Consider the following 14,437-nt stretch of genomic DNA (forward strand, 5'->3'; position numbering starts at 1 on the left):
AACAGCAAGAAACACTAGAAAAACGGTAACAACATGTAACGACAATACACGCTACACCGTGGCTGGCTGGCGCACCTGCCCGGCAGCGCCGTTATGCCACCGCACTTTCTTATGCTCATATCTTCATTGCACGGCGGCTGTCTGGCTGGTAGCGCAACGCGCATGTTGGGATGTGTGCGCGCACGGTGCTGGGCTTGTCTCCGCTCCACGCCTCGCCACCTGTGGGCTGTTACTTTTATTTCTCGTTTGTTGCCGTTGTTGCAATTTCATGCGCACGGCGCACGGGAGCTGTGTTCTCGGTCGTGTTATGCACAGCGGCTGTGACGTTTTTGTTGTTGTTATTGTTGCTGTTGTCATTAATAATGAATGTCGACGGCAATGAACTTTTAAATATTGCATACAACTCGCTGTTGCTACACCCTCAGCGCCGTGCGACAATGTCATTACGCCACTGACACTCAGGTGAGTTGTTGTTGTTTTTGTGTTATTAGTTGCTTTTATTTTTATTACATGGCAGCTTGGTTGGTGTGGTGGATGCTGGAGCTGCTTCAAGATACACACTTCCTTCCCACAAGCTACAAAAATGTTGAGATTAGGGGAGTGAAAAACATTTTGAAACACGATTTTTATCTGCTAATCCGGGTTTCAACAAATTTAATAGCAAACAGACTTGAATAAATATATTTTTATTGTTTTTACTTAAATAAAATTGAAATAAAAAAATTCATAGGGTGGCAGTGCTGTTGCTTGTGAGTGATACGGTGTTTGAACGCAGCTCTTATAGGGTTAATGCAGATTTCCCTGTAATGTCTCGTTGAAAGAATAAATTGAATGCCCACCGGATTCAAACTTTCCCTGCAATCTGGTGGATTTTTGTATATTGAGTGGACTGTCACTTCTGTTTTGTGGAAAAATGTTAAATCTCAGAGGTTACTCATACGCCATGTTGAACAAAATCTGTTTATTTTCTAAAATCGCCGCAAAAGCATTTCATTTTCAGAGTAGTGAACCCTTGCGCGAATGTAAGCGATAAAAGGGTGCATAACTAATTCAGTTCAATAATATCGAATTTCTGATTTTCCTTGTAAATTTGTGGAATTGAAGGCTTTGCATGTTAATGAGTAGTAAGAAAAGTGTTTGCAATCGCTTTAAAAGGATTTCAATTGAATGAATCGTACTAAACTAAGGGGTGTGTCCGAGTAGTTTCTATAGACACCTCTTCTAAAGCTTTAAAAAACAAACTTATAGCAGAGTGTGAATATTAAAATTTCGGACCTAGAATGCTGACTATAACTATCGTTTCATAAAAAAGTTATAATATCAAAAAAAGGGAATCTCAAGAAACAAATAACTGCAAACAAATCTATGTGATCACGGTAAAAAATATGCCCCTATATGCGAAATTGTTTCATAAACCTGAAACCTGATTCAACAAAATTTTGATTTTTGTGTCTTACAGCAAAAAATACATCTTAAGCAAACATTTTCCGTGCGAAGTTTTGAAAGCCTTTTGTTATTTCAAAATTCTCTGTTTAAAAAATTAACGTTTTTTTTGCCCATAAACAGTGGCACATACTTATACTCAATTAATGTATAAAATCTTTTAAACTTACCCTGTGGATTGTCTCTTCAAAGCTTTGGTGTTGTCCTCCATTCATTGTTTGAAAATGTCTCAGTCGTTCATTCGCCGCCTAAAAATTTGCGAAAAAATATTTATTAATTATTTATCATATTTCTGGTCACGAAACATAAAGGTATTATGGATAAACTGAAGCAATTTATGTTAAAAAATGTCAGTAAAATACAGAAAACTGATTAGGTGATACTAAAAAAAACGGTTTCTGATATCAATACTCTATCGTTTTGTATTAGCCGCTGAGTAGAATCTCTTATCTTTAGATCTTTTGCGAAAATTATGTTAAACTCTTAGCATATATTAGGCGACTGGCCTTTGAACATTTTCATTACTAAGCCAACAGTTGTTGAAGTAAAAAATGTTTGCATTGAACTATGAACCAAACATCTGCCGATCACACTTGGAGAATCAAAATCAGATCTTGGACTTTATTTAAGGGACATATCCGTTTAATTACTGCTAAGAAAGATAGTTTTTGGAACTTAAAAAGAAACTGTTGCGAAAAATGCTTTAAGATGTTGCGGAATATTATTCAGAAAATATTCTAAAATGAAAAAATTAAAAGATTTATTTACTATTTCCTCAAGTTATTAACAAAAAAAGTAACAAAAAAAAAAGAAGAAGATTACGTTGCGTTCAAAAATAAAGTTTTTTTCTTAGCAGGATCACTTCATAGAAAACTTTAATAATTTTTTCCAAACTGACACATGTTAAATTACGATCAATGATGCATACGATTCGGTAAGATTTTTTCGATTTTCTTAATGTGCCAGTTCACGCGTGAAATAGGAAAAATTAATCCTCGATATAACAAACGTTTGAAGTAGCGATTCAAGCGAAGTAATCTAAAGATCCCAAATGGACTACTGAAAAAACTGCAGAGTATATTAATACGAGTTGTATAATTGGCAAGAGGCGGTCTGACCATTATGAATAAAACTATAAACATGGATGACCAGTCTGGAAGAGGGAGGGAGCACGTGAAGTATTTTTCTTCTTTTTGAGAAGCAACCACTGCTCAATTTAGACAATTATTTAGAATTCTGAAAAGATTTCTGAGATCTGATATAAAACGCAGAAGTACTGTAATCAAATTCATACTTTCAAAAACGCCCATTGAAAAAAGGTTAAATTGGGCGCAGGAATACTGATTGGAGCAATGAAATATTTGCAGATGGACCAACTTTTGTGTTATTCAACTTCATGAGACATGTTTGGTCAAGAACCTTCAGTTACTCAATGAAATGAACAAACGAACAAACATTTACTCAATGAAGGGTTAAGAATCCCTAAAAAGGTTCATGTTTATTGATTGCTTTTATCTCATCGATTTTGGGCTTTCAAGTGCTTTAAAAAAACTTTTAGTGCTGTTAGAATAATAAAATTATATTTTACGGAAGTCATTTGAAATGCTTTACGGCAAAAATAACTATAATTGGTTACTGCAAGAAGGCAATGATCCAAATCATTGAAGCAAACACTGTATTGAATGGAAAGAAGAATAAACATCTTGTTACTTTAGACTGGCCATCACAGTCACCAGGCGCCAATACACTGGAGCATGTTTGGGCTCTAATGAAAGTCAAAATTCAAGAAAACAGTTAAAGTCAAGAAAAAATTTTATACGGCTTCTCCAATATGCCTGGAGGTCGCTTGCTTTGGAATATGCGGAAAATTTGGTTGCAAATTGAAATTGTCAATAATTGCCAAGTGGAGATTGGATAAAGTATTGTCAACAATAAAAAACCATTGTATTATCTACGACTACAACATTTTGCTCAGTAAGCGCTACTTATATTTTGGAAAACCTTGTTTTTTTAACTCACTGAAAATTTGTAGAGTATTGCCTATATAATGAACTGTGTTTAATAAAAAATACAAAAATTTAAGAAAATGGCAGAATTTGGAAAAAATGTTCGAATCTTGCTCAAAAATGTGATAGTTTTTGGGCCGTCAATTATCTCTTTCATAAATCGGAAAAGTGGTTAGTCGTTGTACAGATAAACATATGAAAACAAGCAGAAAAAATCAAAGCGATCAGAAGATTTGTCTTCGAGCTAGTATAACTGTAGCCAAATTGAATAAATATTAATTTAAAATTTTTGCTTGTTATTTTTAAAATTATAAACTATCAAAATATGCAAAACAAGAAAAATAATTTTTTTAGAAATATTTAGCTTGGTCTGCCTTTCCTCTATTTCAAAGCAAATTTAAAGCGCCATCACCCAACATTGCTTCAGGAAAATTTTGTTCCCGAAATTTCTCTCGAAATATTTGTCCTTTTATTATCTCATACCGCCATTTCGTTTATTTTGTTTAATTATTATTTTGGCTTTGTCTAAAAGCAAAAATATTTTCAACTTGCAAATAATTTACTGGCAATGTGTCCGCTGTGGCCAATTCAAAACAAACAGATTTTAATAAATCCGTGAAACATACGCTGCGACTTGATAACAGCGCCGCTGCTGAACCTTACGGACGCTCAAATATATCATATAATTAAGCTGAGACAAGGGTCGGCGCACAAAAGAAATGCTTATCGTAAAATTTTAGATCGCTGTAATTTTTTCTCATAATCTCGCGCGCTGCATTCATCGCCTGCTCAAAGCGCCGCTCTTCATTTTTTAATTAGACATTTCTGAATTGCAGGAACCCTCAGCGGCTGGTGTTGGCAGCCTAATCGCACTTTGCTGCTGCTGAATTTACGGCTTCCGCCTTTTGCGGCGACCAACCACCTAAGCTGAGCGTTATCCCCTTTTTGTGTTGGCAGCTTTTCAATAGCGTTTTTGCGGACGCAGGTGTCATACCTTACACACACCCATACATACACATATATACATACAAGCAAACAATATTTATCTTCAGATGCGTGTCTTCTATCCTTTCGCGTTATTTATGACTTCGTTTGGTTAGAGTGTACATGTGCAACGTGTGAGGAAGGGGTGTTGCGCGCTTGTTTGCTCGCTGTGCGCTATCGCGGCGGCCAATGCCATCGCCAAGTCAGCGCCACTGCAACCGTTTCATTGCCAAGAAACTTCGCAGTTCTTTCTTCTACGAGTATGCCGGAATATTTACGTCGCCTTCTTGCGCCTTTTATGCTTCCCCTGGCAAATGTTGGTTTAATCAAAGAAAGAAAACGTCTTCAATGAATCCTTTTGGAATAGCAGATAAACGAGCGCAGGGAGCGGCGGAAGCGGCGCGTTTAACCTTTACATTGTAAACACTTGCGGCAGCGCGGAAGATGGTCGGACATTGGCGCGGTGTGGCAGGCGGCAGGCGCTCCCATGTTGCGGCACATACACAAGCGCATACCAACACCTGTACACATGTGTGTGTGTGTGTGTGTGTGTGTTGAGGAAAAATTTGCATGTCCCTAGGGTGTAGATTAAATATGACAACAAAAGAATAAGCGCGCAGCACAGCGGAGTAGCGGCATGTGCGGCGCTCGATTTCAGTGGCAATATAAACACGGCAATAACAGCGAAAACAAAGTGCAGCGATGAACCCCTAAAAGCTAAGAGAATGTAAACAGAAATTTTGCCAACAAGCATTTAAAGAGCAAACTCCAGCGTATTTGATTGGAGGTGGTCGTGACGTGTTTGTCTCCTTAAGATGGGGCAAGCGGAAAAAGCAGCTCATGAAAAATTTAGCGCAGCATTTTGTAGCGGCAATAAGCGCGCACTTGCGCAACTCACATGCGCGTAAAAAACGCTCGCCTTTTATAGCTAAATATTCGTGTTTCTGTAGTGTGTGCATTATTGATGTGGCACACTATGTCTTCGGTGGCATAAAACACTTTCAACACGGAGCAGCAGCGACAGAACAGGATATTTGATGGAAATGTGTATGGACGCCATTTAAAGACGACTCAAACGCTTGTTTTAGTGCCACGGCGCAATTTGCAAATATCATGCAAGGAAATACTAAAGTTTGGCTTTGCTAGTTCTACTACTGCGCCCCTAAAAGTTTTACGAATGCCCCGAAATTCTTAAAGCGATAAAGCAACACTATTGGCAACACTGGTTGGCACATGAGTACATAAGAAATTCGCAGCGACTTGTAAAGCTTTAGAAGAAAGTGTTGTGCGATAGCGGTTGCCTGACGAAGACTGCTGAGAATGAAGGAGCAATAGATAAATGCGCTCTTTTTATAGGCTTACAATACGAAGATGAAAATATTGTCCAAATATCTAGTAAGGGTTAGTTTAGATCGTTCTGCTTAGTCCACTATTCACTAGTATGTGCCAACTCCATGTAATATCTGATCCCTGAACTAGAGTACTCCGTGTTGCAAATTTTCTTATATTTATTAATATTATAGTACTTGTTTTTACTTACCCTCACTTGTGCGGCGGTTTGTTGATTATTTCGGTCTCGTCGATTTACAGTTTTCAGACCCTTTAGAAGTCTCGCTAAGGTGGTACGTTTTTTGGTCTCGCGACCTTCTGCAAAAGAGTAAATAAAAATACACAGATAATTTAGTTAACTGGGCGCAGTCAGTACGAGAAAACAAGTTTTGTTTACATTTGTATATTTAAGTTAGGTTGAGAGGTCGTTCCTGACAGCGATCTCACTCGGACTGATTAGAACGTCTAAAAACTCTTCAACATAATACATCAGAAGACCCATATGAATAGACTAAGCGCTTTGAGCCTACACAAATTTATTGAAGCGCCCAATGTCAGCTTCTGCTTTGCTTTTGGTTCGTCGCAGGTAAGGCTGTCGAGAAGTTTTATGCTTAATCTTGCAAATGCTGGATAATTGAGTAGGAAGTGCCTGGATATTTCCAACTCACCCTTCTCTATACAAATTTGACAACCTAAGCCCGGCAGGATTTTTAACCTTACCGCATGAAAGCCTGTTGGACAATGTCCACTAAGAACTGCTAAAATACATTCAGAAGATCTCCTACATTCTACTCTAGACTAAAAGAGCACGCGAGGTCCATTGGTCTCATATTAAAACACGAGATGCCAATGAAGATCCAACTCGGTCTCATTCTGATGTAAGCGAAGCAAGAGTGCCCCCTCTGGCTAGCTCGTCGGCTTTGTAGTTTGCAACGGTTCTGCTATGTCCTGGCCCCCAAACGAGTACGCTGGAGAAGTAACTTGATGCCATTTCTGGTGAAGACAGACATACCTCTTCTAGCTTTGAGCGCACAGCTACTTCCGCCTGAAAAACGCTACATTATTCTGGTAGCCCAAAGCTAAGATTGACTTTACAGAGGCTCTCCTTCCCCGACTTCCCTCCTAGTTTCGACCCATCCGCAAAAAAGCTCACTGCGTCTCTTCTTCAGCGACTTCTCTCAATCCACCCAGCTGCTCAATATCTTTTAAGGTGGAGTATTGGGAGCCGTGCAATATGTCCCTTCTCATCCGGCTAACGTATTTCTCTAGGGTCCACTGCATCAAACAACCCTTGAAGGAGCTGAATGGCCTGGAATGGTTAGTATGTGAGCAGCAGAACAGCCGCCCTCTATAGGGTTGTGTTCTCAGGTACCAGATATCCAGTGGTGGAACACTAGTGTGTCCCCAGTGCTTCCCAGTGTTCAACGGTTATGAAAAGTACTTTATTTTGGTTGGACATATTTTCATATCAACTGATCAATATGTAAAGCATAAACCAACTAATTTCTTCAAACAAACAAGTTTTTGAAACAAAACCGTGGCCACAAATAGTCTCGAAAGCACGGTGATTCCGCGGGTTCTCAGGTATCATACATCGACTGTTGGCACTAAAATTATACTACTGCGAACATACGACAATAGGAAAAAAAGTTTCCGAAGAATGCGGAACGATCCCGTCTCCGAGGAATCGGTCTAAAAATTGGAAGTCGAGCAAATAAATTAAGAGCAAGAGACTTCACATATGGTAACTGACGTACACATTAGTATCGCGTATCATATTTCCCTCTTGTAGATTAGTGATTTGTTTTAATTAAACCAGTGTAAATTATAAAAGGTCGACTAAGGAATGATTGGAAGGGAACAAAAAAGGGTTAGAAGATAATAGCTGCCTTTGGTTTGCACTTGGTTAGTGTTTTAAATGTTCGAAAACTCAAAAGTTGTAAGTTCGAGTAAACAAATGAAACAAAAACACATTACAAGTAAATCCTAATTCCAAACTGCTACCAAACTCTTTGACCCACCCACGTATTTTCTGCCATTTTTAGTTGGTAATAAATCGGAAACTTACCTGCATTAGGTGGAAATTCGTAGAAATACGCTGATCTTGGACTTAAGCAACTGTAATTAGAAGGAAACGAAGTAGAATTAGAAATTTCGTGTTATTTGTGTGTGTGTATGTTTCTGCACTTAAATGTGGTTGGCAACACCTTCAACTTACTTTTGCTGCAGGAAATTCAAGTGTGCTACATTCGGCGGGAGTGTTTGATGGGCTTGTAGGGCTTGATGCTGGTGTTGTTGTTGCTGCTGTTGCAAATGCTGTTGGCTACCTGGCACTAATGGTAATTGCTGCTGCTGTTGTTGTTGTGCTGCTTGCGCCTGTTGTTGCTGCTGCAAGGTGTGCTGTTGCAGTAGCTGCTGCTGCTGTGTGAGGCCGCCGCGTGCAACACGCGGTGCAAAAACACCATAACCAAAACCGTAAATTTCATCCTCTTCCTTGTCGGACAGACAACTCGAGGGCTGCAAAGAAGAACGCGAGAAAACAAAAGTGAGATTTGTTGGCCTATAAAGCAAGCGGGTTTTGCTGATATGAGTGTGTGTGTGTTTGTGTGTACTAAAACTATAAGTACATTTTTATTTATGTGTGTGTGTGGTAAATTAAATTGAGTGGGCTGTTAACTACTTTGCTGTTGGTGCAACATTTCACGCTGCTAAAAAGGCGAACACGAAGACGAAGAAAAAAGTGGCAACTAAAGTTGTTTGGCAGAAAAGCAGCAAGTTGCAACAATCGTTTAGAAGTGGCAATAAAGTAAGCATGAAAAATAAATACGACCGAAAACGGTAATGCCAAACCGAAGCATAAATATTTTCTTAGTTGTGTGTTGCATGAACTGCTTGCGAACTGCTGTTTGGTATTGTTATTGTTGGGCCGTAAACATGGCTGAAAAGTAATTTGAGCAGCTTTCATGCAGCTGCCAAGTGTTTGTGCAACTTGAACGCTAAAACGGATTAACACCTTCGAGACTTGTTGTTGCGGAAGAAGGTAGAAGAAGAAGGCAGCGGGGGAAAGCAAATAATAAGCGAAGCACAATCAAGCACCAGAAATAGAAAAACGTAGAGCCTCACAGCTGAATTACATTTCTCGTGAGCGAAAGAAATAACGGTATTGAACGAATGCACTAGTTTTGAGGTCGGCATGCTCGAACTACTGCCCGGTAGCCAGTGCTGATTGCGAAGTAAAGAAGAAGCAGACAATTGGAGATGAAGAAAGTGCTCGAGCACATAAGAAAATGCCATAACGGTTACATGAGCAATTCAAATTTGTTGTATTTGTGCAAACGAAATGAATCAAATGATGATTGGTAATGCTCTATTGCCTGCTGCCTGGATATTTATTACCACACATCTTAAGGTGAGCCAAAAAAAATAATAATATCGAATTTTTAGTTTCAAATGTAACTTTAGTATTCAGTGAAATGATATCCTGACTAGACAGGATTTGTGTCTAAATATTAAGAGGATGTTCTAGTTTAAAAATGTGAAAATATTGAATATTTGTTTTTTTTTCATATTGCGATGGCTTTGGTATTCAAGAATACCCCCATAAAAGGATTTTTTAAAACATTTCTGAAGTTATAGCCGTTTTTTCAGTATTGCCGCACCTTAAGGCAGCGACATTCATACTAATCGAAAATCTACCATTGTTTTATTTTTCAGATGAACACATAGAAATCGATCGATTATGCCACCTTTTACTCTCCTCGCATAACTCAATAATTTTTTTAAATTAATTATGTGTACTTTTCAGTTATAACTAAGCAAATGATAAATATGGATAATAAGAAGTAAGGAACAGTTAAGTTCGGATATAACCGAACATTTCATACACTTGCAACTAGTTATATGGGGTCTGATAAGAGCTCGATTTCATTCATTTTCACACTGTAGCATAAAAATGTCAGGGGATTGCCATATACCGAATGTGGTTGAAATCGGTCGAGCAGGTCTCAAGATATGTGATTTCACCTAAAAGTGAGCGGTGGTCCTCTCACACCACCTCGAGGAAAACATTTAATGTCTCTGGCGTGTTTACCTATTGATTTATTGCACTCTTAGTACTTTTGAACAGGGCCGTTATATGGGGAGTGGGCGAGGTTATCATCCGATTTCATCCATTTTCACTTCATTTCAGTGGAAGTTTAAGAGATATGTACAAGAAATGAAGAGATGTGTACATTAAGCTTAGTAGAGAGCGGAGCCCATTTTCTCAAAACTTTTTGCTCTCAGATGCCTCTTGGTAATGTGTTCCCCTGTGTCAAATTAAATGTTTATAACTTAATTGACTGCTTAGCTCGAAATTCGGGCTTATGGACTTAAAAACCTTTTAAAAGTTGTCGGTGAGTATTCAAAGTTTCCCTTTTAAGTAATACGCCAAAAATCAGTTTTCATTAAAAATATGAAAATATTGCACCATTTAGGATAACATCTTTTACAACACAGTTTTTTTTTAAACAATTTTTTTTTGAATATTTCTCAGGGGAATTCTTAACTTGAAAAATTGTAGGTTTTCAGTTTTCAAACAATTTGGGTTAAAAAAAATGACCCTGAGGCAGATTTTTCAGAACATTTTTCAATGTACGAGTATATTTATACGTTAATTTAAATTTATAAACTTATTATATACTTTTTCGGCACACCCTAATATTAATATATGTATACACAGAAATCATTTTACTGTATATCTTTGTAACCGTAGATGTGCAAGTGGCGTACTCCTGCTCTTGTTGCAATGAATTTGAACCGATCTTACGAAATTCGGTTTGAGCTTTGGATTGCTTGGGGACCACAAATACACAGCTGCGGTTTTCTCTAGATTTCAAGATAAACAGGCAAGTGAGATGGCAGCTCATCTTGCCTTTTGGTGCGGTGGCACGGAGAAGTTAAATAAAAGATTTAGAGAAGTAAAGGCGAAAAGTGAAATGCCGACAGCAAATTTATTTGTACACTATTTACTGTTACATATGTATATATGTATATATATTATTTATATAATATAAATATTAAGTTTGCGTGTTTATTTGACTTTGTGAGCCAGTCGGTTTTGAGCAGCTTACAAGTCACTAACGCTCTGCTTCTTGTTTTTGCTCAAGCGTCGGTCGCTTGACTTTCGTTTAATCCCCATGGACGCGTCAACACAAAGCAATTGCAAATGTTCCTACATTGTTTTTAATTCATGAAAAGTTTTATCTTTGATTAAATGAAAGAAAGTAAATTTGTTTTGCGTCGGCCTTGGAGCGACTAACGGTTTGTATGCTCACTCAAAATACCATAAGAAATTCGTTTGCATAAAAGTTGAATGCGAAATGGAAGCGATAATTTGTGAACGTAATGAAAATTAATTATTCAAAATATTTGTATGAGCTGGTGGCTCGGCGCAAGCTCGTACCTTTCTTATGATTTGCAAGAGTATTTCGTAACCTTGGGAGGGAGAGAGAGACTGTCTCTTAGTGTACACTTTTTTTTCTACAATTTTACGATTATTTTGATTTTTTTTGGATTAAAGTTTTGATTTTAGTGTTATAATTTTTATAGTAACCGCTAGCAAATCGTTGACTACTGGCTACTCACCCTAGACAGCAACCATCTCTTCTTACAGAAAACAAAGGATAAACAACCGGTCTACAGTATTTGGCGTTTGAACGTAAAGTTTGAAGTATGAACAGCACGAATATCTTGAAACTTTTTGTTCCGGTTTCATTTTTATTGAAAATATTGAAAAAATCAAAAAAATATACTTGTTCAACAAATTTTCGAGAGAGGAGGTTGACGCTTTCAAAATCATATTTTGCAGTTGTCTCGGTCGAATTGATCAAAATACTTTGAAACTGGTTTACATGAACAATTTGTTTTTTTATAACTTACAAAAAAAAATTATTACACATTTTTGAAAAAAAATTTGGAATACTTTTAAAAAAATATTATATAATGAAAATTTTTGAAAAACAGAATTATAAAAAATGTTAGACAAAAAAATGAAAAATTTTTTGAAAAAATATTATGAAACATTTTAGAAAAAAAATATAAAATATTTTGAAGAAAAAAAATAAAAATATAAGAAAATTTTTTCTAAAAAAGTTTTGGAATACTTTTTGAAAAAAAGTTTAAAAGAAAAAAATATGAAACACTATTGACAAAAAAAAATGGAAAAATTAAAAAAAAAATACGAAAAACAATTTGGAAAAACCTTGTCAAATATTTTGGAAAATAAAAATATATGAAAATTTTTTCTAAAAAAGTTTGGAAGACTTTTCGAAAAAAAGTTTAAAAGGAAAAAATATGAAACATTATTGACAAAAAAAAACATGAAAAACTTTTTGAAAAAAAATTACGAAAAACAATTTGGAAAAACCTTGTCAAATATTTTGGAAAATAAAAATATATGAAAATTTTTTCTAAAAAAGTTTGGAAGACTTTTCGAAAAAAAGTTTAAAAGGAAAAAATATGAAACATTATTGACAAACAAAAAAATATGAAAAACTTTTTGAAAAAAAAATTACGAAAAACAATTTGGAAAAACCTTGTCAAATATTTTGGAAAATAAAAATAAATGAAAATTTTTTCAAAAAAATTTTGGAAGACTTTTTGAAAAAATGTTTAAAAGGATAAAAATATGAAAAATTATTGACAAAAAAAAATATGGAAAACTTTTCAATACTTTCAAAATTAATTTAAACGAAATAAGTAAAAACTTTAAAAAATATTAAACATTTTTGAAAAACACCTTTGAAAAAAATAGTGAAAAATAAAAAAAAAATAATGAAAAACATTTTGAAAAAAAATATCGAAAAACAATTTGGAAAAACCTTATGAAACATTTTGGAAAAAAATACGAAATATTTTTAAAAATAAATGAAACATTTTTCAAAAAGAGTTTTGGAATAATTTTTGAAAAAAGTTTAGGAATACTGTTTAAAAAACAAAATGTATAAAAAAAAATATTTTTTAAAAGGGATTATGTAACATTTCGGAAAAAAATTTAAATATATATTTTTTGTTAAATAATTTTTGAAAAAAAAAATTTGAAACATTTTTCAGAAAAAGATATCGAATACTTCATAAAAAAATAGAAACTTCACTAAATTAAATTATGTATCTATAAGTCTAATGGGTTCAGAACATTCTTATTTTTATTTATATGTACATACATATATTTTTTCGCAAAAAGAAAAGGAAGAAATACTTTCTTTTATTTATTGCCGAAGTAATATACATATGTAGGTCGGAAGCACTCGAGTGGTGAGAAATAAAGAATCGTATGTATTGGAGTGCTGAATACAGTTAACAAAAGTATTAGTTGTGAACTGCTTATATTTGGAAGGACTATTGTAAATAAAGGAATATACATGTAAAAGTTCATAAAACTGTGTTGATTTTTGAATGCAAATATTGTCACCTAATTAAAAAAAAAACGTATATTTACTACTTACATTACTAGTCTACACATACATACCGAGTATTTTCCTGGCACATAAATTGGCTGACTATGACTATTTGGCAGGCCACCTTGGCTCGAATGGCCGCGATGACCGTGATGCCGGTGGTGTGTGCTGGCGCTGGGGCCACCAATGCCACTGACGCCACTACCACTACCGCTACTCCCACTGCCACCGGCCGGATTCAGGGGACTTCGCTCCGCCCACGCCGCCTGACGAGCGTTTTCTAAAGCACTTAAAATATCTCCAAAGGGAGCCATTAACAATTCACAATAGACGGATGCTAGACCCTCTAAATGACCGCGCTGACCGTCCTGCAAAAGACAAACACACACAAAACACAATACGATTACAACAACAGTCAAACGCAACGGTTACGGCACAAACATTTTATTTGGTTTAAGATTAGCTACTTTTCGATTGAAATGAGGAATGAGGATTTCTACGATTTTGTTGTGATTGATGTTGCAATATGGAGAATGAGTGGAAGAGGAGTTTTTTTCTTGAAGAAGTGGAGTTATGTATGTGAATTGTTAGGCATATATGTATTAGTAGCGAGCAGTTAAATGAAGGCGGAGTTGATTATATGGAGATGATTGAAGTATGGATTATTGATTAGTGGTTATGGTAATTGTAATGAAAGATGATTTTTGTTTGTGCAATGGAATGATAACTGGGCGGTCATGCGGATCATGGGTAAAATGCTTATTGTGGTCACTGCAAGGGTTAAGGATTTTAATTAACTTAATTATAATGCATAAAGTTAAATTTGTGGACAGTGGTTAGTCGGCATTTGGGGAGCTTATAAGAGCGAGTATTTATTTCTAATATGCGCATATGTATGTACAAGTATGTGATGGATGTTAGCATGAGAGTCGGGGGGAAGGCTGAGAATTTGTGCATTTAAATATTAGTAATTGATTATTGTGATTAAGAGCATGCTATGACAAATTTGTGAGTACATTGTTGTGATGAGCAATGAGTTGAGCTACTGAGCAGGCAAACTACTAGTGGAGGTGAAGTCAAATGGCTACTGGTTGTTGCTGGTGATTAGATGAAATTTAATGTATTTAATATATAATATTTTTCTTTCATAGAAATGTTATAGTTTTGGAAAAAAATGAAGTATAGTAAAAATACTAGGCAAGTTACTAATATCTACATAGTCATAAATATATATGTGGC

General features: G+C 35.8%; 1 protein-coding gene across 1 annotated transcript in view; it reads right to left on the reverse strand.

Moving 5' to 3' along the window:
* LOC120782628 overlaps window positions 1–14,437 on the reverse strand; it is a 406,655-nt gene that overhangs the window by 35,276 nt on the left and 356,942 nt on the right. The window contains exons 3-7 of the mRNA XM_040114996.1: window positions 13,270–13,566; window positions 7,981–8,279; window positions 7,831–7,880; window positions 5,974–6,080; window positions 1,614–1,691 (exon numbers count right to left, since the gene is read on the reverse strand). Coding sequence (XP_039970930.1) covers window positions 1,614–1,691; window positions 5,974–6,080; window positions 7,831–7,880; window positions 7,981–8,279; window positions 13,270–13,566 — 831 coding nt within the window. The remainder of the gene's footprint in view (window positions 1–1,613; window positions 1,692–5,973; window positions 6,081–7,830; window positions 7,881–7,980; window positions 8,280–13,269; window positions 13,567–14,437) is intronic.

The sequence above is a fragment of the Bactrocera tryoni genome, chromosome 1, assembly GCF_016617805.1.
Source record: "Bactrocera tryoni isolate S06 chromosome 1, CSIRO_BtryS06_freeze2, whole genome shotgun sequence".
NCBI classification, from domain to species: Eukaryota; Metazoa; Arthropoda; class Insecta; order Diptera; family Tephritidae; genus Bactrocera; species Bactrocera tryoni.